Source organism: Triturus cristatus, chromosome 2_2 (genome assembly GCF_964204655.1).
Source record: "Triturus cristatus chromosome 2_2, aTriCri1.1, whole genome shotgun sequence".
In the NCBI taxonomy this organism is placed as follows: domain Eukaryota; kingdom Metazoa; phylum Chordata; class Amphibia; order Caudata; family Salamandridae; genus Triturus; species Triturus cristatus.
The window spans coordinates 715,170,594-715,196,123 of NC_140582.1; the positions used below are offsets into that span (position 1 = coordinate 715,170,594).

General features: G+C 45.2%; 1 protein-coding gene across 2 annotated transcripts in view; it reads right to left on the minus strand.

Annotated features, from left to right (window-relative positions):
* Window positions 1–25,530, minus strand: part of LRP2BP (LRP2 binding protein) — a 231,223-nt gene that overhangs the window by 74,932 nt on the left and 130,761 nt on the right. For both annotated transcript variants that reach the window (XM_085643285.1, XM_085643286.1), the window contains exon 5: window positions 12,579–12,721. In XM_085643285.1, the coding sequence (XP_085499411.1) occupies window positions 12,579–12,721 (143 nt within the window). The remainder of the gene's footprint in view (window positions 1–12,578; window positions 12,722–25,530) is intronic.

Below are 25,530 nucleotides of genomic sequence, written 5' to 3' on the forward strand. Positions count from 1 at the left end.
ACGTGAAAATAGAGATGCAACAGTTTTCACTTTGTCCTCCTTGCGACACCATGGATGCGCCATATTTAATGTATGTCGCTCCATGTCACAAGGAGTTACAGATACATCAGTATTACTGACGTATCTGTAGGCGCAAAAGTGACGCATTGCTGGGATGTGTCTGAAAACAGACACAACTCCAGCAATATGTCCTTCGATATGGGGCAAGCCCTATGTGAAAGGGCCTCTGTCAGTCTCACTCCTGCTGTGAGGCAAGTGTAATATATTGACGCAGTATCATCCTAGAAGTGACTGCGCCACTCCTACGACCCTATATTGCAGGGGAACGCCCACCCTGCAAACATTATACCTGACGCAGGTATAATGTAGTGCAGGCCTTTATAAAGTAAAGAAAGTGAAGCATCTGCTTAGATGCGTCACTTTGTAAATATGGTGCACTGTGGCGCATTATTTACCCAGTCACAGCATCACAAAAAGTGATGCAACGTTGGTTTAAAAGTGTTGCAGGCCTTTATAAATAAGGCGCTCAATATATACGCATGTGAAAGTGAAGGACTCCAGAAAAGAATTACTACATTCAGAATATACTCTTATGTCTCATGAAAAATATCGGTGGAACAGCAAACCCTGATGTATATCTACATTCATCCCAAATTTATAAAAAAAATGGCAAACGGATGGATACTTCATCGGGAGAACATCGTATCTTCATGAAGGAAGCTCGGGTTGTTAGGCTATTTAATTTGTATCTAAGGCACACCCAATATTTTAGCTAATAATGTGATGGAGACATGGGACAGCATTCTTAAGAAACTGGACCTGAGCTTCTCTGCTATATTCATTCTGATCCAATAGAATCCAGAGCCCATGCAATCAATTGAAGGATAGGCATTTGATGGCTGAAAAAGAGGAATGTCACATGGTCTGGATTCCAGAAAGGTTTTTGGGGGGAGGGGGTTGTTTAAATATGGTAAACTGAAAATGAAGGGCCATATTTGGTGATGTAGGACATTCCCCAAAAAGTGATGGATGTCCCTTACACCTTATTCTTTTTTATTATCAACTTTCTTGAAGTTTTACAGCAAGTACATCCATCGTCAGAAGCAGTTAGAGCAGTGTAATGGGAGATAGACCAATTCAGCACAGTCACAGTAAAGAAAAACACAGTTTTACAACAATAGTCCATAGAAGGAACACCATTTATCCCATACCCTGTCGTGTTTATGGGGACATCCTCTTGCAGCATAAATAGGTTGTGCGCACTAGTCCACTCCTGTGCACCACCTTGGGATTGAGAGGATTGTAGGCCGATTACACAATCAGACCACAACTCGTTTGCCCACCAGAGAGACCACCCCAACAAGGATCTGTTAAGTGCAAGGCCCCCCAATTCCTTCACAATCCCAAGCAGAGCAGTACAGGGGATCAACTAAAGGGAACAACCCAAGACCGCCGAAAGCTCTCGAACTACCCCGGCCGAAAAGGGACGCAGTGCGGGACAATCCCAGGCCACGTGAAAGAAGTCGGCCATGGGGAGTGCGCACTGTGCATAAGTAGCCAGGATTGAGGGCGACATTCATTGGATGTGGAGTGAGATGATGTAAATGGCGTGGAGATAGTTCACTTGGACCATGCGCAAACAGGTGGAAATTGTTGGCTCCTGTAGTGCAAGGCAGGCCTCCCTGTAGTCAGTTTCATCCCTCTAGTCTGTTTCATTTAGTACCCTCACCCAAGTTACCCAATTCTGAAAGAGGGAATCAAAGCCACTGGGGGCCTTGATGATCAGGGACCAATAGATTGTGGAGATGGCTCCCGTCCCCAGGTGCACCAGGAACATTTTGGCCTCAAGCGAGCTATGTTCAGGCAGTGGAATGGTCATGGGAATGTTGGAGCGCAGTGTGCGTGTCGCAGCTGAAGGAATCGGTAGAACTGTGTGCGAGGGTGTATTGGTCTTTTAAGTCTTGGAAGGACATCAAATTATCTCCCCTGTAGACATCCCCCAAGTATGAGATGCCTTTGCGGTCCCAATGGGTGAGGCCCTCAAGGTTGGAAAGCTGTTGGAGCCACACACCCTGCCAGAGGGGAGTCATACAAAACAAAATGCAGGGCCGGCTTCCAGCACAAGACCGACATCGTGGTGCAGAGTGGCAGCGCCCAGTGCAACCGAGAGCTGTAGAGGAGACCGAAGAGCCCTTCAAAGCTAACCAAGTGGAGTTCAAGACGATAGGCTGGGTCATCCCACCACCCGGTAGACCATTCGTTAATAGGCACCAGCTACACCGCCAAGTAGTACCCATAGATGTGAGACAGGCCAAGACCTCCATCAAAAGGGCAACTTGCACGCTGAGTGGAATGCCACTCCATGAGGTATGCCGGTCCATATAAATGCAGTGAGTTTAGAGGTCAGGAATTGGAACCACATTCAGGAAATGGTGAGGAATGGGGGAGGAAAAGCACTGTAAAGAGCACAACTTGGTCTACCCCTGAATAGGATTCTGGGGTAGTCCAGACCATCGGCATAGGTCACGATCTAGGGCTTGGGCTAGGTGTTGAAAGTTAAGTGTCCACACCAGATCTGGCAGATGGGATATGTGGATCCCCAGATACTTAAAAGAATTCTGTTGGATAGGAATATCTGGACACCAGCCTCACCCTTAGCATTCCCCCACACCTCCACCAGGATGGATTTACTCGTGTTGATTTGGAGGCCGGAGGCGTCGCCACATAGCTGGAGAATCTCCAGGCATCAGTTTCAGGAGGCCTGTGGGTCACCAAGGAATAGGAGTATGTCTTCTGCATAGAGTGCTATGCGCTCCTCAAGTCCACCTCCCCATCTCCATCCCGCACCCGTGAGTCGCAGCGAATAAGGGATGCCAGGGGTTCAATGGTTAATGCAAATGATAAAGGGGAGAGTGGGGAGCCCTGATGTTTACCCCGCTGGCCTCAGAAGGGGTCAAACAGGATTGCATTCACCCGGAACCGAGCCATGGGTCTTTATAGGGGAGACAAATCAATTCGGGAAACGCTTCCCCCATGCCCAACCACCTCAGGATTGCATCCATGAAGTCCCAGAAGACAGTGTCAAAGGCCTTGGAGAAGTATACCAGGAGCAATGAAAGAGTGCCCTCGAGGGCCTGCGTTTGAGAGGGAGACGACTGCACCCTACGAATGCAGTGATGTGTGCTCCTGCCTTGCATAAACCCACATTGGTCCAGTTGAATAAGGTGGGGAAGAGAGCTGGCCAGCCTGGTTGCCAAGACCTTAGCATAAATCTTTATATCCGCATTGATAAGTGAGATACGGTGGTAGGAGGAGCACTGGGCCGGGGGGTGGCCCTCTTTGGGAAGCACCACAAAGGTGGTACAGTCCAAATCGGGTGGAACAAACCCAGTTGTATTGCTGCGTGGTAAAAAGTCAAGAGGTGAGGGGTCACTATATCCCAGAACTTCATTTAGTATTCAATGAGATACCAGTCAGGGCCATGGTCCTTCCCGATTGGAGGTCAGATATAGCCAAGTCTATTTCCAAGTGGGGATGGAGGGTAGTGGGATGTCCCGGAGAATAGGGTTGTCTGCCTCATCGGCGAGGCGGGACAACAGTTGTAAAATATTTTGGTAGAATGAGGCAAATGTCTGTGCGATTCTAGGTACGTCTTATAGGAGGCGGCTGATTTGATCCTGTATGGCGGGCACTACCCTAGTGCAAATAGTGCAGGTTGCCAGCCAGAAGAGCAGTTTGTTAGATTTATCACCCGAGTCATAAACCGTTCCAACATTGTTTGGCCTCCTCAAATTCGGCACATGCCAGTGCCAGGAGGCGAAATGTATCTTCCGTATCAGAGCGATGAGAGCAAGTTTCCAATTGTGTATCTGGGTATCAAGATCAGTCACCCGAGCCTGTTAGGGAGATTCACAACGACGCACATAGCCCTTCAAGACACCCCTCATGGAGGGCTTGCTTGAGGACCAGAGCATCGCTGAAGAAGGCACCAAACCCTCATTGAGTTTAAAGAAGGTTCTGAGCGCCTCTTCAATGAACTTGATGCATGCAGGGTCAAGCGCTAGGCCATCAATTGCCACAGAGGGCTAGGAGACTGAGGACAATACCCCACTCCATCAGTAAGCAGCCATGATGAGAAATGCCCTGTGGAAGGATCCGAATGTATTGAAGGGGGAGGAGATGTGCAGCTGGTACCCATATCCGGTCAATGCGTGGCTCTGTATTGTGAGGCGCAGACTGGTGCGTATATCCCCGTAGCGTGGGATGCCAAGAACGCCACACCCCGCATAAACCCATGGAGTTGGCCTATGTGGATAAGCAAGTCGAGCAAGTATGCCAGCCTCAATGGGCAGAACTCGACGTGTCTATTGAAGGATTAGGAACCGCACTAAAGTCCTCACCTATCACAATAGTCCCCAGGGGGTGAGCCAAGATCAGGGATGTGAGTACTTGTAAAGCAGGCTGCAGCAGCGGAGGAGGAAGATAGCAGGAAACAAGATTGTAGTGTCTAGCAGCCATACAACCCTCAATCCCCACAAATCTCTCCTGTGAGTCTTCATGGACCTTTGTTTCCATCATCGGAGGGGATCTGTGTAACATCAGGGCCACCCCTGAGGAGTCCTGTGCAAAGCTGGAGTGCAACACTCTATTGTAGCTGAACCAGCCCAGAAAAGAACACCAAGATCCCAATAAATGGGTCGCCTGCAGGAGAACACTAACCGGTTTGTACCTGTTAAATATAGCGCAACACTGCAGACCTCTAAACCCGGTCTAGAAGGCCACTGGTGTTCCATGAGAGCACTGTCAAGGTGGGAATATGCATTGCAGGGAGGGAAATGTTGGTATCAAACATGTTGGAATCATGCAACTACAACGATTCCAGTGTTAGTTGCAAGATACAATGCACTGGGGGCCTCCTTAGAGCATAACTCGGGCAGGGGAAGCTGAACAATGGATTTCCTCCAAAAGAGAGGTGTGACCACCACTCCTTTGGAATTAAGTAGGGTGGGGTGACATTGGTGCTCTCCTTGCATAAACCAGTTTTGCCCAGTTCAGGAGCCCTTGGCTCCCGCACTGGCACAAAACTACACAAAGGACAGGAGAGCAGGGCCGTCTGAGCCCTGGTCTCACAAACACACCAGAGTTCAGCAATAAGAATGATATGTAATCGGGGCCTCTCAGTCAATTGTTCATCCGCTATGTAATGGGGCCACAATTGTGTTGGTTGTCTGCACTGGGCCAGTCCGCCCCCAGCAGGCAAACAGGGAGTAACCCCCTATGCCTCATAGATCTGCTTTTCTTGGAACACACACAAATCCACCTCATCCCTCCATACTACCAATGAGGGGTGCTCTGGCAGTTTCTAGGTGTGGTCAATATCCAAAAGCATGATAAGATATGGGGTGGGTGGTGGGCACATCATGGACTGCTGGTGTAATGATGTCGATGTTTACAGATGCGTATATTATGTTCCAATATCCGATACACACTTTGGTGATGTTAATCGATTGGTGCCGGATGATGCTGCTACTTGTTAAAACTAATAAAATGTGGTTATTAAAAAAGAGTGCATTTCTGTCACTGTCGCTTCAAATTACAACTAACAGAACATCTGCCACTTCTTGATGAATTTGTAATATATGTGACACAACAATAATATCTGAATGCTTATAAATATGTTTTGGCAAATAATATTGCTGCGTTGTTTTTAATTAATATACAGATTATCTGACACGGGCAGTGATTGTATTCTTTTGTCGCCATTCCAATATGGCTGCACCTTTATTTTAAACCTTTAGCGCGTAATGGAATAAACGCCCATTTTTAGTACGTAACCAGTGTCAATTAAACTGGTCACGCACGTTTAAACCATTACACTCCGGGAGACACAATGGGAGAAAGGGGGAGCACAGATTAGATCTTTCTGGGACACGCAGGGATTGCGCTATAACTCGGTGGAGCTCTCTGCCTCGGAACATTTCCGGCTCCTAACAACACGAAATGCTGTCACGCATGTTGGGGAGTTAGTTTCAAAATGGAACACCAGAGCTGACACCATTTACAACATCTTTGGGACTCCTGGCCAAAAACCAACCAATCAGAGGTAAAACCACGCCTGCAACTTCTATCATGCTGTAATGTTCTTATTAATGCTATATAGAGTGGGTCTGATACAGTGTGTCTAACCATGTTTCCTTTATTGATAGGACAAAGACAAGAGCATTCACGTGGATACACACTGGTATATGCTTTTAAGAAAAACATGCACAATAAGCAAGAGGGTTTCCTTTTAATGTATTGAATTTGCACTCGCTGAGAGGGACTCGCATTTCTCCACTCCCAGTGTCCAAACTCATCATTTGCATAGTTTTTCTCTTTGTGTGGTGCAACGTATAATGTACATTTGTAACATACATCATGTATATATAATTTTAATCATCAGTCCTTGTGATGGTCCTGAGGGGGCCCAGAAATTAAATAGGGCCAAAAGGTAGTGACAACTTTTACAAGCTAACCCACTGCGATGGTTCTTCTTATTTTCACTACATAAATGGACTACCCATTAATCATGGGGAGACATATATTGGCTTGAACTGTTCAATTACGCTCAAAATAAGGAGCCCTGTTACACAAACATACACAAGGACTTTGTATACACAAAAAATAGTTTGCATTGCTTTATTTTGTATAATAAGAATCTCAGTATTTATTGCGTGGTCTTTGAACTATATACGTAAAAGATTTGATTTTTCAGATATTTTAGTGGAACATGAAGTTGAAAAAATTAAATATACAAATAATTGTATATATAGGAATAATCCAGTTGTCCAGTATTGTTAATTAAATTATAATATTGGTACAGTAGGACTACTTGATTTTTGCCTTGAGTCTACTGCACATACCCAATAATATTTAAGCAGCTGTGGAGACACAATGTCCCGATCTTGTACTTCTCAGGACAGTGCTTGGTGTGCCAATCTCTGGGTGTCCCTGCCCCATAGTAATGTTCTCAATGTTGCATTATTTTTCTAGAAAAATCCTTCCTTTACACAGTATGGCGGATTTTGTAATAACTACAGCTATTTCGGTAAGATAATCATTTTATAGATTGCTGCTCTCCGTTAAAAGGAGAGAGGCATCGATCTCCAAAGTTTCACATCGTCTTTGAAGTCTGCCAGCACTCCTTATACGTTACATCAATGAAGACTCCCCCCTTGTCTCTGGTCACATACACTCACAGGTATTTGCAACCCTCTGTCATAACCTTAGAGGGTAGGGTAGAGGAGAGGAGTACCACCCTGCCATTTTCCCATGCTTTGCTAAAATCGACATATTGTGCAAATATTCTTAACATATGTAATATTTTGTCTATGAAGGTTTCTGTATTCACCACATATAGAAAGATATCATCTGCATATAATGATGTGCATTCTTTCCATTGGGCAAACCATCAAACTCTAATTTGGGAATCTATCCTCACCCATCAAGCAAGTGACTCCAGGGTCAAAGGAAAGTGCATCAGCAAGAAAGGATAAATCTCATGAGCTTTTCCAATGAAAATTACAACAATATAGCCCCACCCATTTGGCCCTGGTGGTCAGAGAGTCTACCAGATGGCTGGCGATCAGCCCGAGTCCACGCTTCCTAGTCCAAGAACTGAGCCCCAGTACTTCAACAGAGAAAGTGAGACCCTAATCCTCCCTGCTTGTTGACATACTACATCTGAGTCATATAGTCCATTGAGATCTGGATAGACCATCCACCAAGCAGTGGGAGAAAGACTTTCAGAGCCATGAAACTAACCCACAGTTCAAGAAGGCTGTTGTGTAGAAGATGCTCTTTTGAGACCCATGATCTCTAATCTCCATTTACTTCAGATACAACTCACCCTGTGGTGGATGTGTCCACTACTAAAGTGGTCACTGCTGAAGGACTTATTTAGCACTGAAGCCCCTGAAGAAGAAGCTGCCGGACCTAAACCTTGACCCATTTTTAAAAGTGCTGCAAGCCAAACTGCAATCTACAATCACCTACGGAAGTAAATCTTTGACCGGCAGAAACGCTGCAACTCTAGAAAGCATAATGGTATCCTCCTACCAAGCGATTTTCCATCTTCCCAAATATGCTTCACCGGCTCAAATAAGGCTGGAATTTGGCCTTCAAAAACAGGCGGTAGAAAGAAAAGGAGCCTTCGTAAAAAGCTGGCCCAGAATTAGAGCCGCTGAAATAGGGTCTTTGAATAACCATCTCTGGGTAGAGTTGCTCCGCACTGGGAAATTGCCAGCCAACATGTACCTTCAGGACTCCATCAAAACTCTAGGCTTGACAGATGCCTGGAACATCTCAATGGGTCACTCTGCTTTTAAAAAACTCGTAACAAAGACAACAAGATTAATCTCACCCATAGAGCACAAGAATGCACTGTCCAAACGTGCTCTCGGCTGGGCTGTGCTCAATAACTATGATGTCCTTAATCCCCAACCTTATCTTAAGGCAGGAACAAAGATTGCCACAAAGGAAAAATTCTTAAGTCTCTGGTTGGGGGTTGGCTTAATCAATCAATTCTTACCGCCTTGAGAAAGAAGAGGAGGTGACCAGCTTTGCCGACTGTGCACCTGCGGCATGGAGAATTTTATTCACATTATATGGATCTGCAAGAATCTACAGGACATACGGCAATCTTTGTTGAAACCACTCTTTAACCAGCATGGAGTCAGGTCTTGTAGACAGGTGGTGATGCTGTGCTTTAATCCAACTTTAGTACAGCTAAACTGCTGTCTTACAACATTTTTCGACCTAACTGAACAAAGGCTTAAAAATCTATCTTTCATTGTTACGACTTAGATCCTTATATGGCCTTGACTCTCCTAGATCTTGCCCTGTATTGCTACATCCAGGTTTTCTAACTGGTATCGTGACACTACAAGCAGGTACAGCTGGTAGACGTTACTTGCCGCGCAGGAGCATTCATCAGCTCAAACAGACAATCCTCACTGAACTGACTTAACAGACTGAGCATTAACTGTATTAGGTATCTAAGCACTTATGAGTCAATCAGTAAAGTTTTTTTTAAACAAATTCTCTTTTTTTTTTTAAGGATATCGCAAAGTAGCTATTTTAACCTTGTAATTTTTACACTTACTATAATCTCTGATTTTATTGTTTATGTATTATATGCAACGGTTTTAATTAATCAAGCATAATAAAATGTACTTACTTACTTGCTGAAGGAGGGTAAAAGGACATCCTTTGTGAAAGGAGCTCCTCTACTGACCACCAGCTCAGGTCTGCTGCAGTGTCCTGAGAGACCGTGGTGCTGTCCGACATATTTCCTCATTGCTGGAACCACTGTAGATGAAAGCATCAGCCCTCAAAATTCCAGCATGCATAACTGACCGGTAGGATGCAGAAAGCCAGCAGACAAAGAATCATCATGACTGGAACATTAGCTTCCTTCCATAATATTGGAATCGTATCCCAAATGTCCTCGATTGGCTCAGGAGGAAAGTCTCTCAAGGATCTGTGAACAAGGGATGCTGAGACACAACATACGACGAGTCTGCAATGCTACTGCACAGTCCAAGCACTGCCACAAGGAGAGTGTGTGTCTGCAAGTGGACTTTTGTAAAGCCTTTGACTCAGTGGGCTGGCCATTTGTGTTCTCTCCTGGCCAAGATGAATTTTGGACCACGATTTATCAACAAGCTCTTTTACACAGAGTTGTTTGCCCAGGGTCGGGTGGGTGGGGCTTCCTCTGCTCACTTTCCAGTTGAGGGAGAAAGAGGTCAGGGGTGCCCCCTCTCCTCACTCATCTTTGCACTGGTTATTGAACCCTTGGCGGACTGGATCCAAGTGGATAAGTAGCTGAGGGAGTTCATGTGGAGACCAGGAGCGGAAGAAAGGATTGTGTAATATGCATATGATGTGCTCATATTCCTGACAGACCTCCGGGGCTCAGGCCGTGTGCGCTCCCGATACTGGACATCTTCATGAAATTCTCAGGACTCCTAGTACACCTTGGAAAGACCTCGATTTACCTAGCAAGCGAAGACACGCTGGATTTGTCGTGGATGTCAGAGCTCAGAGTCCTCAGACAGGGATTCTGATACCTGAGGAGGCATATCACTACGAACAAGGCTCGGGCATGAGCCCTGAATATACAGCTGCAAACTGACGTGGAGAAGTGTGGCTCAATGGTTAGAGCGCCAGACCCTGATGCAGAGGTCTGGCCCGGGACCAGGGTTCAATTCCCCGCCTCGGTGGGTCTTGGGCTCAAAATTCCACGGACCTGACAATTCTCGCCTCGGTGCCTATTCCAATCATGGAGTCCCACTCTGCAACTCTGGGCAATAGCTTGCTTAATCTCCAAAACGGCCCCCACAACGCTAAGGATGCCGGGCCTCCACCTTGGGAGTGCCCTGGAGTGGACACCTCACAGGGAAAGCCAGGATGGGTTCCACAGCGGTATTCGTACAAGCGCCTTGAGACCCTTGCGGGCGAGTAGTGCGCTACACAAGTATCAATTTACATTTACATTTACTGTTTGACAGTTAACTTGAGACACTGGGCAACACTTCTCAGGAGATCGACTATTTTTAAGATGGTGGCTCTTCCATGGCTCTTGTACGAACTCCAAAACTTCCTGTTGCCTGTGTCCCTCTTTTCCCGTATCGATTCACTCTTACAGGGTTTCCTCTGGAGTCACGGTCCACCCAGAATTGCCCTCTCTAAGTATTGTAAATCAGCCTATGATGGCGGTATTGCCATGCCAGAAGTGCAGTCCTACTAAAGATCAGCCCAACTGCCCATCCTAAACTACTGGTAGTTTGGAGGGTTTGGGACCCCCACCTACACAGCCAAGGGATGGGCGCTGGGCGTGCAGTCCCTCCTGCACCTGTTGTACAGGGGGTTCGGTCCCCCGGGGCCTCCCCCTGGGGATGAGGTGGTCCTCACGACATGGAGGGAGGCAGGTGCATTCACAGGGTGGAGGGGCTGGGTTACCAGGGAGACTCCTTTGTGGGAGGGTACAGCCCTGCACCAGGTTGCTGGCCTACAGGGGTTTCAGCAATGGGACCTCATATGAATTTCCCGATTGGGGGACATCCTCAAAGGGAACTCGCTCAAATTATTTGCTGAACTTTAGGAGGAGCTCCAGCTTTATAAATATCTGCAACTCTGTCACGCCCTCACACCCTACATCGTACATTTAGGGGATATCCTGGAATGTCACCTCCTTCCAGAAGCCGAAGTGCTTTTGAGGAACATCCCACAACACAAGAGCTCAGTCTTATATCATAACAGGTGGTCAATGCTTCAGATTCTTTTGAGGCCCTTTGGGAGGCGTGGGCTCACGACCTGGGTCCTCTGGCGAGAAGGACTGAAGGGAGGCGTTGGCTTTTCCCTGTGGAGCAGCCATCATCTTCCAGTATCGTCATATTCAGCTGTGCTACTTACACAGAGTTTATTATACTAGGGAGAAGCTGTGGAAGAGGGGGCCTTATTGCATCTGCGCATGTATGTGCTGTTAGCCCAAGATGGGGAACTTCTTGCATACAGTCTGGAGTTGTGCGGTTCTGGCCCCCTTCTGGACTGGGGCATTTGATTGCCTGGAGGGAGTGCAGGGCCTGATTCTGCAGAGAACCCCACAGTGTGCACAGTTTCACATATCAGGAGACATTGACGGGAACAGATTTCAGTGGGCCCTGCTATGGCTGGACCTTACTATAGCCATACTTGATGTTGCAAGGGCATGGAACGAAACTCCTGCCTGCCCCCTCCCTGGAGGTTTGAAAGGGGGGACTGGACCGCTGCTTAGGTTTGGAGCATCCTATTTATATAGCTCAGGGTCGTTATTGTTCTGGTTTCATTTGTTATATTTCTAACTTGCTTTGTCCTATATTATTCATACCGGTTCTACAGCCAGGTTGGATAGTCTACCTATCCTAAATGTTTGAAAAATTGGTTACTGTACTTGCCTGTTGGCGGTCTACTTATATTGCATTGCATTATTGTTCAAAACCTAATAAATGTTTTGGGGGAAAAAAGGTTTGGCCTTGCACTCCTGAGTGTTTGCAACAGCCACCTGTTCATGCACGTGCAACGCAGTTTGAAGCCTGATTTCTTTGACCGTAACAGCCCTAAGCACTACACTAAAGAAAGTTAGCAAAAGTGGAATAAAGCACTGAAAACATGAAAAATGCACACAGAGTAGCTCTGGATCAGCATCAAAGGGTGAAGAAAAAAGAGAAATTAAGCCAATGCGCTTGCGTGGTGCTATATGACTTCACTTCTGCTTCCAGTGCCAAGATGGAGCCAGCACCACCTCCTGGTACAGGAGGTGCTTCTGGAAGAGGAGGAGCTTCTGGATCCAATTTGGCACCTGGGGATATTCAAGAGGTGAGGAATCTGTGGGTAGAAATATCCATCAGAATGGTTTCATCGTATGGTTCATGTTAAGACTCACCCTCAATTCTGCATGTTTTTAAAATCGTAACACGTCTAAAAAATAGTTAAGCAAATGAAAACACATTTCTTTCTCTGAGGGCTAAGCATTGACTCCTTTACCACAAACCTATTACCTTTCAGCCTCTTTATCTGAATGTGTAACACCATATCCTTCAAAGTAGGCTCTGCCAAGGTTGTATGCTGCAGCATATCGTAAGTGCGTAGCTCTGGGGCTTTCAGAGTTCACGATTGTCTTCATGTATTCTACTCCTTTTGTCTAATAAGAAAAATACGAAAGTTCAGTGGAATGTTTTGAAATTATCAGTTGTAAGTACTAAATGGAATTGGAGCAGCGTAAATATGGTCAAATCATAAGCTACTGTAGGAGTGCATCATAATCATGCGTAGTCAGCTCTCGAATATCTTCTGTGTGATTAATGTTACTAACAAAAGTTGGGGTATTGCATATTTAAAGAACTCCATGTGGAAATTAATGACACTAAAAACTGTGCATAGAAAAGAGACAAATAAATGTCTTTGTAACATGTATATTATAATATTTCAGGAAAAAATAACATTTAGACGTGTCTCATTGTGAAGTTAACAAAACAGGATGTGTATGTGTAGACGAATGTTTAAACATGTATATGTGTAACAAGAATTATATCAATGTTGGTGCATTTGAAATGAAATTTTCGTAATTCTTTGCAATTTATTCAAGCATTCAAAAGCTGCATTTGCCATTTGTGTAGAAATGTACACATATTTGTAACCCACTGCACTGTTAAATGGACATAAGTTTGGGCCTCGAGAACCGTTTCAGTTCTTCAAGCTCACGTTTAAAGTCTAACGTAATTTGTATCTAACATTCAATGTAGACTGTATTTGCCTGTATTTTTTGTTTCCATTGCAAGTGCAGACAAAGCCTTATTAACTAGAAAAGAAGGGTTTTGTTTTAGTAAGATAGCAAGGTATGAGAAGATGGATCTTGGCAAGGAGAAATGCGGTAACGAGCAAGGAGGCGAGTTCTCATGGAGGAGGAGAAAACATGGCCAAGGACGAAGAAAGTAGCAACTTATCGGTGTGGGAAAGGTGGTGCCAGTAACCAATTTGTGCTGGAATCGTGGAAATTTACTGTAGGAGCATCTGACCTACCTTGGGTGCACAACTAATGTATTATGCTTTAACGTAGTGAGGATCAGAGAGACATCTTAGGACTTGATGAGGCACAGGCCTCTGCTTCTGTGTCTGCTATGAGTGGCTTCATGCTACTTGGACTTTAGCTGGAGTGCCTTCTTCTGAAGACTCTGACACCTTTCTAATTTGACCTTTATTCAATACTTCTTAGTTTAGGGTTGTCCCATTTAAGGCAGCGTAGGGAGAGACAGCATCTTGTGACAAACTCTCTGTCTTGTTGCTCCTGTGATGTCAGGCTGAGCACTTTCTTCTAATCCAAAGCTTCAGTCACAGAGCAAACAAATCCCTTCTTCTCCCATTCCTTGCCCACTCATCCCAAGGTGAAAATGAGTCTGACGGGATGGTCCCATTGGTAGGGTAATGCTTGCTTATGGATGAAGTATTATCAGTCAAGGTCCCTTTTACTCTAGAGTATGGAGAGAGCCACGTCTTGGTAAAACTAAAGTTTTTGGACTTCTGAGGTGGTTGCCTCATAGCATACGATTAACATCATTTACTCTTACAAATGTACCAGGGTCAGAATGCCCGGGGTCTGTCTCTCAAGGAATTCACTCCAGCGGTTATGTGAGTGCAGGCTAGGTGGATCAAGGCATCTTCAGAATTGTTTCTGAGGAAGTATAGAATATTTCTCACATGGGTCTGAATATGTTGCCCTTCTGCACCTTTAGAGGAGGCCTCTGGTCTGAATGTTCCTGCATCTTGACCTGTTTGCTAGGTCCTACTGATTGAGTGCAAGTTTCTCCAACTTTTCTTCTAGTGAGATGAAGCTGGTCCCCATGTAGTGCAGTTTTCCTGCTCTGTAATTTATCCAGACCATTGACTTTGTCGCCCAGCTGTTATAAGTCCTGCCTCATGGTAGTGACTTCTGTGTTTATTCCAGCTAGAAAGCACTGTAAAAATTACGGAGTTAATGGATTTGCACGATGCGATGATTGCATAGGTTCTCTATGGAAATATGGCCCCGACTTTAGCATCGTTGACCCTTGATGAGGTGGGCAGAGATCTTTTGTGGTGTTTGTGGAACTTTTCAAGGGTATGTGGAGTGTGATTTGGATGGGTTAACAAGTATCCCAACACACTTATTTCAGAGTCAGATGATTAAACGTTTTTGCACTTTGTGCTGGGCGCGAAAAGGGTCCCTTTGCTTGCTGTGATGATGCAGAGCGGCATTCCCAGGGAAGCTGGGTCACATGGGCAGTCTTTTCCAGTGAGGCTACTGACAGGCAACGTAGGCCTGAGATCTTCCCCTCTTGTCCTAAAGACATTTTCACCCAAGCATTTGGTGGCAAGCTCCACCATCTTCTGTCCATCACTTTTGGCCTATAACAGTCTCTTGCTGGAGCTTGCCACCTAAACTGCATGCCCCCCCCCCCCCGGGCTCTCGTCTTATGGCAACTGGGCCCCATCACTCCTGAAGGAGGACCTCACAAGATGGCTATGCTGGAACATCTCTTTTACAGTGGGGGTTTGAAGGGTTCATGAGGGCAATCCCGCTAACTTTAATCTGTTCTACTGTCCAGCAGGCCCCTGGACCCAGCAAACAAGATTGTGGTTGTGAGAAGTTGGCCTGGTATATGCTGTCCACTAGTTATAGTGAGCACCTTGCACCAGTCCAAACAACCCTTATTGATGATTAGGTTTAAGACAACCTTTATTGAAATCTATCCTAGTGGTAGATATGGAGAGCAGCCTTCAGGCTAAGTCTTGAAGGAGTGTAAAGCAGCTTGGTTTACCGGATTATAATCTCTTGAATAACTAAATGAAAGGAGAACCACACAAGGTATATATATTAAATATATGTATTTATTTCTAAACACTCTCTACTAACCTCTTTATGAAGTTAGAGAGCAAGGCACACAATAACAGTTATTAAACGACAGTAAATAGCACAATATACAATGGGCCCCAGGAGGAGACCAAACCATATATTAAGAAAGTGGTATAAGAACCACGACTTGACTAAACACAGTGCCTAGAGCACGTAGAATTGCTGGGACCCCAAGGAACCACCCAAGGCAGTGACACAGGGGACCCACGGGGATGTGTGCAGTGTGAGAACACAGTCGCGAGCCCTGTACGATTCAATGGGAAAGTCGCGTTTGGAATTTTAAAGAATAAGGACACTTAGGAGAGGACTTTGAGCAAACCCTTTTAGACTTAGAGAGTTTTAGGGCCAGCACCCACGGGAGCACCGGAGTACTCGTGTTACCTCACCCAGGGAAGCCGGGTGCATAGGTGTCGGGAATCGTCGTTGATTTCAATGGCGATGTGCTGCAAAGTGCTGCTGCCGTGGAAAGGAGAAGTGTACGGGGTGATCCAAGCCTCGATCGAAGATGTGAAGAACCTGAAAGCAGAGGGGACAGAGTCTGGGTCACTTGCCATTGACCAGGGGCACGATAGACGAATGCCCACCGATGTCGGGTGTTTCAGGTGCGAAGAGGTGAAGCTCGACTCCATTGCCACGGGGACCAGGAGGCGTCGACAATGACCACAGTCCGCAGGCGAGCTGTCCCACGAAGGATGTCGAGTGCTGGGGGTCAGTTTCCGGATTGGAGACCAACAAACCTTGGCAACTGCAACCCACACGGTGAGAGAAAAAGGACTTCGGTGTGGACCAGCAAGGTACTGTTGACTCCCCAAGCAATGGAGAGTCAGGGCACGTCTGGAGAAACCAAGTAAACCTGTTAAAAGTCAAAGTACCCTTCTCAGGGACCCACAAGTCGATGGACAAGGGATCGCGAAGGGACCTCGAGAGGAATCACTAGATACCAGCCCATGGGTCACTCGAGGAGTGTAGGCCAGCAATCTTCGGTGGAATCACTGCTTGGGGTCTGGACTACAAGTAGCCCAAAGCACAGCCCCAGGGATCGCCAAGAAGCCTCTGCTGCTGCAAATGGTCGTGGTGTCCAGGGGTTCGGGTTGCACGGTCCCCACGAGGGCTTTGGATCTCAGGTTTGCTGAGAGCACGGATCAGCCTCGGGAAGCTTGGAAACCCACCTCCTGTGTTGCAAAATCGTCGGTGTCCTTCCGGAGCAGCGTTGATGCAAACCGGACAGATGCGTCTTTGGTGCCTGCCTTGCAGGGGAGTAACTCCTTTACTACAAGGGAGATTCTTCGGTCATCCAACGTCGTGCAGATAGTAGAAGTTCTGGGATTCTGTAGCAGAGTTTCATCCAGGTAAATCTAAAGTCCTGTAGTCAGGGGTTCCTACTTTATACACAAGGAAGGGGAGGGACAAACTCTGGGGGACCCACCTATGGAAGGGTCAGGACAGAGGGGTGGCTACACCCATGTCCTTTGTCCAGTTTCACGCCAGAGCAGGGACTGAGGGCCCCTGCAACCAGTTTGAGCTGGACTATGCACAGGGACACCAAATGTGCCCCCAGTGCAGACATCAAAGCACTCTTGGAGGGCACCCACCCAGCTCCAATACACTAAAGCCTGTCTGGGAGGTGGTTACACCTCCCTGTGACAGGAAACCTATTGTCCAGGCCTCCCCTGCCGGAGTTTCGTCCATCAGCAGGAGGGCAGACTCGTGTCTGTGGCTGGCAGCATCCATTTTGTGATGCCAGGGCTTGCAAAGCTGGTACCGGGTATACCGGGGCTGTCATATTTCTCCCTCTAGTAGGCTGGAATCATACCCCCCACACCAGTTACTGGTGTGGGGGTATGATTCCAAGGTGTTTGACACCAAACACGACATGTTTCCATGCAGCCATTCCAAAGTTAGCATTTACCGTAAGGCTGTAATGCACTTAAAAGTATATGGTTTGGCTGCAACACAAACATAATAACGGAATAAAGGTTCCGAAGGCTGTAGAGGGGCTCTGCTCACGTATGGGCACCCTCTCACATAAAACCCAGCACCCTGCCTTCAGGATTGATAAGGCCTGCCATAGGGGTGACTGATAGGTTTATATGTGCAGTGATTTGGATAGATATAGGGAACCTATATCTGAGTAAGGGGTGCATACACCACCTTACACAGGCTGCTGTAGCAGACCTGTGGTTTCATTTTAAATGGCTTCCCATGGGTGGCATAATACATGCTGCAGCCCCTGGTAGGCATCTGGGGTACCTATGCCCTGGGTAAATAGTATACCATATACTAGGGACTTATAAGGGTACGTGAGAATCCAATCTGGAGTGTACCTAAAGTACATGGAATCAATTTTAGGGAGAAAGCAGATAGGCTGGGGTCCTGAATAGCAGGATCCCAGCCAGACTAATTCGAAAACCAGCAAAACACCAGGAAAAAAGTGGGGGCAACCATGCAGTCAGATTCCACCTTCCTATAGTGGTGACTTGCAATCAGCTCCCAAGTATTGCATGATTAAAGACACAGTTAGGCAGGTGAGTTCAATGCAGGTCACTACGTTTGGTGTTACACTTCAGTGCGACTCAAATCTAGCAAAGTAGCATGAGTTCTGAAGTATACTTATAACCACAGATTCCTCATTTTTGGAATATCCCCAGGCAGTGGACTGGAAAATTTCAATAGCAATACATCCACGCTCCAGCAGGTGATATCATATGGCTCCACGTAGACTTCGTTTTCTCCTGGACGTGACAGAACGGAGCTGCATTTAAGCACCAACCATGTACGCTCAAGTCAGTTTTATACTTTTGTTGCATTCTGACATGGATCTAGAGCTCTGCTGCCTTCTGTTACAGAACATGTTACAACATAAGACAGTGTGCTAGAGCAGCAGTGCTGAAGTGTGGTCCGGAAACCCCTAGGGCTCTGCGATGCTTACTTAGGGTGTATGAGACTGCTTAGAAAATTAAAATACCTTAACAGTCTAAAGAGTATATAAATAAAGATGCAAACTGTAAAATTGAAAATGTAAAAACGTTCTGAAAATGTGCAGGAATTTAAAATTGGAGGCTAAAATTCAGTTGGTAGCCTCAGATTGATTTGTGGGAGCAGTGCAAGTGCATCAAACAGAATACAGCATGGACACTTGGTCACCTCAGTTGAATTTAGAAAAGCTCGACATTTCACATTAAAATTAAAATGGAGATTTTTTTCATATTTGCTTTTGAAGTGAATAAAATATTTCATTATTTGCGTATTTGCTTAATGAATACATATTTCTGTATTTTGGGTATTGTTTTGAGGTTCAAATCATCAAAATCACAGAGGTCGGGGTCTCTGCCTTCCACAAATGACTGAGTGGGGGTCCCCGGATTTCAATAATGATTCAGTGGAGGTACCCGGATTCCAACTAAGTGGGGGGTCCAAAGAAATTGAAGGAGCAACTGTGCTAGACAATCATGTCCCCTCTGAAAACTCCAGGCTTCAAATTGAGCTAAGGTTGCAGGAAGCAGATGTCGGTCACAGCTCTGTACGAGGTAGACCTTTGGTGTCTGGGCTGTGGTCACAACTCTAAGTCATGTGACAAGTTTGCCCTTATGCACTCAAAGGCAATTTGGGAACGGGAGATTAAACTTTATACTTCCAACCACAAGAAGTTGCAGTTGAAACTCAGGTCTCGCTCCGGCTCAAAGTTGCAGGCCTGGTCAGTCCAAGTCACAACGCCGTTCCTGTGAATGATTCACTTCCACTCGAGGTCTTCGGGTAAGTCAAACTCCAAATAAACACGTAAAAAGAGGAAGCAAGACTCGATTCCAACCTGCCACTTTAGCTGAAAAGAGGGTGTCAATAGTGTCAAGATAAACACACCACTCCTTCAAAGTCCCCAGTTTTTTTTAACTGATTCTTTAGCGAGTTAAACTGCCAACAGTACGTACTTTCTTTCCAGGGAAGTTGGTGGTGTGTACCCAGGTGAATTTCTTCCCCAAGGTTGTATCATTCTTTCACTTAGCCAGTGTTTTTCACTTCACCTCATCCCTTGAAAGAGGGGGAGAGGCTCCATCGCTTTTATTCAAAGCGAGCACTGACTGGATGCACGGTCACCGGTTAGATAATCCGCTCTCATCAGTTTTTCATGTGCACAAAAGGGCAGGGTGGTGCAGCAGAGGATCCTGTCAATGTGGACAGTCTCCTGTATCAAGATCTTCGATGCTATGGCCAAAAAGCAGCCCCCTGAAGGACTTGAGAGCCTATTCCACCAGAGCCTAGGCTGCAGCAAAGGCATTGGCACGAGGAATGCCTGTTCTTGATATCTGTCAGGCTGCAATGTGGGCCTCCGTGCAGATGTCCATGAAGCACTACTGCCATGACAGAGTCATTTTGTTCGCTTGATCTTGTAGAACGTTTATCCACTCAACAATTCTCCATCTTTGGGAGGTACTGCTTTGGTATGTATTCCAAAGGTGAGAAATGTGTAGTTAGAAGTATGCCTCAGAAGAACAAGTTCCGCCCTGGCCCCCCACCTTCTCATTCTGTGGCGTGACCTCTTTAACATCTAAAAAGGACACAAGTTAGAAATCAGTACACTGTCACCAATAATTGTTTTATGCTCTTAGTCTGAAGGAGCAGAAAGGGAAAGAGTAAAGAAACGGATATCAGCGCATAGGTGTAGCGCTTATTATGTCACTCTGTTCCATCACCCCCTGGGTGGAACAAAGTGCATGTGGAGCCGCATTATGCCACCTTCTGACATGCAAATGCACTACTGTTAAAATTCTCCTGATCCTGTCTGGTGCCTGGGGATTTTATAAAGATAAGGAACCTGTGGTTACATAGAGTACCCACGAGAAAGAGTGTTATTGAAGGTAATTAACTTGTTCTTAGGCGAGGATGGTAAGAAGCTCGTCCAGAAAACATCTGTGGCACTCCACAGCTAGGCCATGACCCCAACGTTCACTCTTTTGGTACTATGTATCCATGGTTGCCTCAAAGGATGGAGTCAGTAATTAGTATTTGCCAAAGACAGTAGGAAGGAGGGGGCAACTGTAGAGGATGCTGAACGCAGTTACATTGATTTGTCTTGAAGACTAATGTTTCACTCAGGAGAGCTGTAAAATTATTTTGGGTTACTTCTTGCTGCTATTAATAAGAGCAATGCATGATAGTTGACTCACTGTTCTTAACAGAATTTCACCTTTTGTACAGTTACTATGGAAAATATTGATTAAGAACTACAAAAATGATATCATTATTGAGAGACTTTCCATGCCCCAAAAAGGAGGACAAACAGTGATTTTACAGTTAAGTCCTCCTGGATTTTCACTACTTGTTGGCCTGCATTTACTACATGTTTTAAGCATAATATACTTATATTATGTATCTAAATAAAATATTTTAATACACACAATCCCCTTTTAGGGGCAACAAAATATAGCATACAAATGCACTCAAGAAATACTCCCCTAATTAATAAAGAAGGCTCTTCTGGTTGTATCCCCCTATCAAAAAGGAAAAGCTTCCTAAGCTGCCGGGCTACTGCTCTGGAATGAATTCACACCCCCTTTCACTTACCTTGTGAACATTTGGCTGTTAGATGCAGTTGCATTGGCAAAGGCAAATATGTCTGGCATTAACGTGTGAATGCATGGAAACACAGGCATGCACAAATGAAGTTTGAAAGTGTAAGCACATTAAAGTGAGACGTATTGACTTTGGCAATGGTTTGATTTTTAGAAAAAAGTATTCATGTGAAAGGTATTCTGAGAGTATTAGAGGAAATGAGGAGTGGGCTAGCTTGGGGAGTATAAGATCCATGAAAAAAGTGATTTTGATTGAACAAGCCTACTTTCACCGGGTAGCACCCAGAGAATTTTCCTTCAGAGTCCCCTCTCCTGCAGGGAGAAACAATTAGGTTACCATGCTGATGAAAACTCAATCCAAACCTGGGAAAGGTTTCAGCAGAGCTCAAACAACACCTCAGAGCCCACACAACCTCTCAATACACTCAGAGAAAGCCTCAAACTAAGAGTTGACACACAAAAAGCCCTGAGAAATTAGAAGAAAAATCTGGATAAGCAAGCAAAGGCCATTAAATCCTCAAAAGAGCCAACTGGCTAAAAAGGAAAAAATCATAACACTAAGGAAAGCATATAAAAAAAAATCACTTTAGGCAGCGAAGCAAAGTAAGAAAATGAAATCTAGCTAGTACTCCATAAGTAATGCTCCAGCAAAACACAGCAAGTCTTTTGGAGTGTGATCAAGTGCTTCCAAAGTGCCTCCCCAGAAATTACAGGCAACATTGTGGAGCACCGGTCCTAGTTATCACATATCCCATCTCCGTACTCTAGGGATATCCAAAATCTCAGTTAGAACCCCCATCCTTCATCCTGGCCACCCATGGACTACCAGGGCCCAAACGGCCCAAATCATTGCCCGACAACAAACCCGCGAGTGCTCTGAACACTGATTGGGAGGATTTATCCCCTATACCTCCCACCTTTGCTGGATATTCCTGTAGCATCCAGCACTGGCATAGAAGGCCATAGTACTCAAGATGCTTGACTAAAACTCCTAGTCTGGACACGAACGGGTGATTTTTAGGAGAGTGTGAGAGAGAATGGTAAGAATTGAATAGAATACAAGATTATTTTGTACCCTAGACAGCTAATTCATAACAGGCACATTAACCTAGGGATGAGTAAGGGTACAGACACCGCAGGAAACATGTAATATACAAATATTGCATTCTTTAATATTATGGGATTGTATTTAACAGGTTGTGACTAGAGGGAGACGTTCCAATCGCCACCCTGGTTTCGGAGAAACACAGATGAAACTGGATATTCCTGAGAACAGTCGCTCTAGGATCAAGTAAGGCAATGGTGTGAGCGGTAATCCCAATATACACCTGAGGATATAAGGTGTTGTATTTAAGCAGGGCACAGAATAGGCCCGCTTAAGAGAGATCCAAAGTCCTGAGGAAGGCCTGTTGACCCAACGGGGCATGCAGAAGGCCGAAAAATGTAGACAAAACTAACACAATTATTAGGGGGCACTGGTAGTTATGATCCAGGAATACCCCACCCAGACATTTTTAAACCTGCCTGGAGAAGCTCAAAATAAAATAGAGCAAAACTATCCAGAGGTAGTTTTAATATATATTTTTCTGTGCGTTGAAAGGTTCCTGGACTCAGATGGGACAGAGTGATTTCCTTGAGTCCATGAACACCTGATGATAACTAACGGAAGAAATTCTTCTTTTTCGCTCCATTTGTACATTGGTCTGTTGATACGTGCCCTATGAATGAAGCATGGCACTATATAGTGTGTGAGGGCAGTATGAAAACACAAAAGGATTTTTTATTACAGAAAGATGAGTAGCTCCCAAGGAGACACCAGACCGATTTGAAATTCCCTTCCTTCCTCGGTGTGAGTAAGTTGAAAATGTGGTGGCTGATGCAATGTCTCGTTTTCAGTGGCAGAGATTCAGGGAGTTGGCACAGCAAGAGGACCTCGACGGGATCATGCATCTAGCAGTCCCCACCTCGGCTCTTCTGCCTCAAGTGGTAATAGGTACGACCAGAGAGCCCCTCCTGTTCTTAGGGAAACTATATGCCCCTGAAGAGGCCAGTGCCCTTCACAATACCTGCCTGCCTCGCTGTGGACCAAATAACTCCAGCGCCAGCATTTTGGAAACCTCTGCAGGAAAGAAGGGAGGGAGAGTTGGTGTGAGTGAATCACTGGCAATGTGGTGACATCACTGTCTAAGCCGCATGCTATACTCTAAGGAGTCAACACATTACCACACAGAGCCTCCAAGGTTTGCCCAAAGCGACTCTTGACACCACCTCCCACTGCCACCAAAATCGGGTCTTCCTTTAAGCACTTCTGTCCACTGCTCGACTTAACATGGTGCCACATTACCATTGGAAGCCTTCTAAAGCACAACTGTGTAAGCATGTGCCCAAGCTCACTGACACTCAGTTGTTTGACCTAGAAGCCAAAGCCGCAAATCATACCACATCCAGTCAGCCATTGACTCATGCAGAAGAAACAACATGAAATGCTGATTGTATTGAGTCACCAACAGCAGCTTCTTTGTTATTTCAATTCAAATTAGAGCATATTATAATACTACAACTGCACTACAGTATATTAACACTTCAAATGCATGAACTGAAATAAACTTTGTTAATAAGCAAAAGCACACGACCATAGTCCAATTAAAAGCTTGTTGAGAGGAAGATTAACATGTCGCAAAAGACAAATTCCCTCTTTCAGTGTGACGTCCTCAACCTCTTTTTCTGTTCATCACATCAGGCCAGCCAACAGCTGTGCTGTCAACCAGTGTGAAAAGTTGGTTTTACATTTGGCTATCATGGCACATCACTCTCTGTGGAAGTTAATGCTCTCCTTAAGATCAGTCGGTAATATTTGATCCGGATAAAGCTGAAATGCTGCCTGATGTCAATTTGTTTGGATACATCCAGAATAAACTATTTATTTACAAACCTCTTCTGTAGCTGTGAGGATGGCTCAGTGAACTGAATGTTTAAGGATAACAAATGCATTGACTTGAAGGTCACAAGTTTGAGTTCAGCCTGTGCTGACACTACCCTTTAAATTATAAACACTAAATTATCAATTGCGAAGTGTTTCAGAAGCACCACTGACCAGAATATCAGCCATAGGAAGCAGTTCTGCAGATCAACATTAGCGCCCCTCCGACAAATGGCTTCATCAGTAAATTGTGGGGCAGCTGCTCCTGGTTTGGGCAAAATAGATGCCGACGGTCATAAAATCATCATCCTGAAGGTAGTGTAGACTTACAGCACAGAGGGCTCTCTCCCCAAAAAATCAAATGGAAGATATGAAACATACACTCAAATACTGACAAATGAATTAAAGAAAGGGCTGTTAAGAGTCCAAAAAAGATTACGTTATGAGGAGAATTCATGTGTAAAAGAAAATATTCCATGATGCCTAATTGATTCTAGCTTCCTGATGTAAAATGGCCTCACACATTGCAATGGAGAGATCACCTAACGCAAATAGCAATAGATGAGACAGAAATACTCTTCCGGGCTGATCCAAGAAGCAAATCTAATGTTCAAAACTAATGGATGAAGGAAGATGCTACAAAGTAGCCAATAGTTAAAAATGGTGACCCAGTGCTTAATCTACATGTAAATATTATATATCTTTATGAAAATCAAAAGATCTTGACTTGTGCTAGACCTAAAAATCATTTTCTATCAAAGCCTGGTGGTCTTCTGAGTATTCTACTGATTTCCCTAGATCTAGGTGAAAAGAACATTGAGGAAGGTGCGGCACTGCACAGCTTTCTTTACTTACCAACACACTCCTATCTTTGCAATTAAATAGATCTCAGTTTCATGGGTTGACTAACATGGTGCATTTGATGTGGAAAAGCAGGAAATGAAACAACTACTCGAAAGCTCATCAGTTTAGTCAAGATTGTGCTTATTTTAAGTAATATCCCAAAAAAACACGTAAATAAAATGAATGAATGCCACAACCAAGATGGCAACATTTTAGGGTATTCATTGTTCACCATCACTTTGAGCAAGTCTGTCTCCTCGATTGCTCAAAAACTGTGAATGGGTAGAAGGAGATCCTATAGGTTCTGAAAACATCAAACTCAGAATTGATGGAGTGATTGTGTGCCCCACACGTGAACTTGTGGGGGCTGTAGGAGGAATGAGCTGGAGAGGCCTTGTCTGTGGCGAGGAGTTTGGAAGAGTGTCCATCTCAAGCTAGTTCAATAATCTGCTTCTGATGTGAAGGTCAAGAACAATCTTAATTACTAGAGGCAGATTCTAGTAAAATAGCGTTCACACTTGGGATTGGAGGTTGCTGGTCAGAGAAATGGATGTGTGTTTAAACTTAGGCTAGAATAGGTCTTCACTGGAGGCAAGTCGGGTCACGGGTTCGGTGGAATGGATGTGGTGCTGCTGTCGGGTAGAGGATATAAGCTGCGCTACTTTAGGACCTGCCAGCAGAGATGGGTGCTGCTACTGGAGTCAGGAGGCTCGGACTGGTTGTAGTATGAT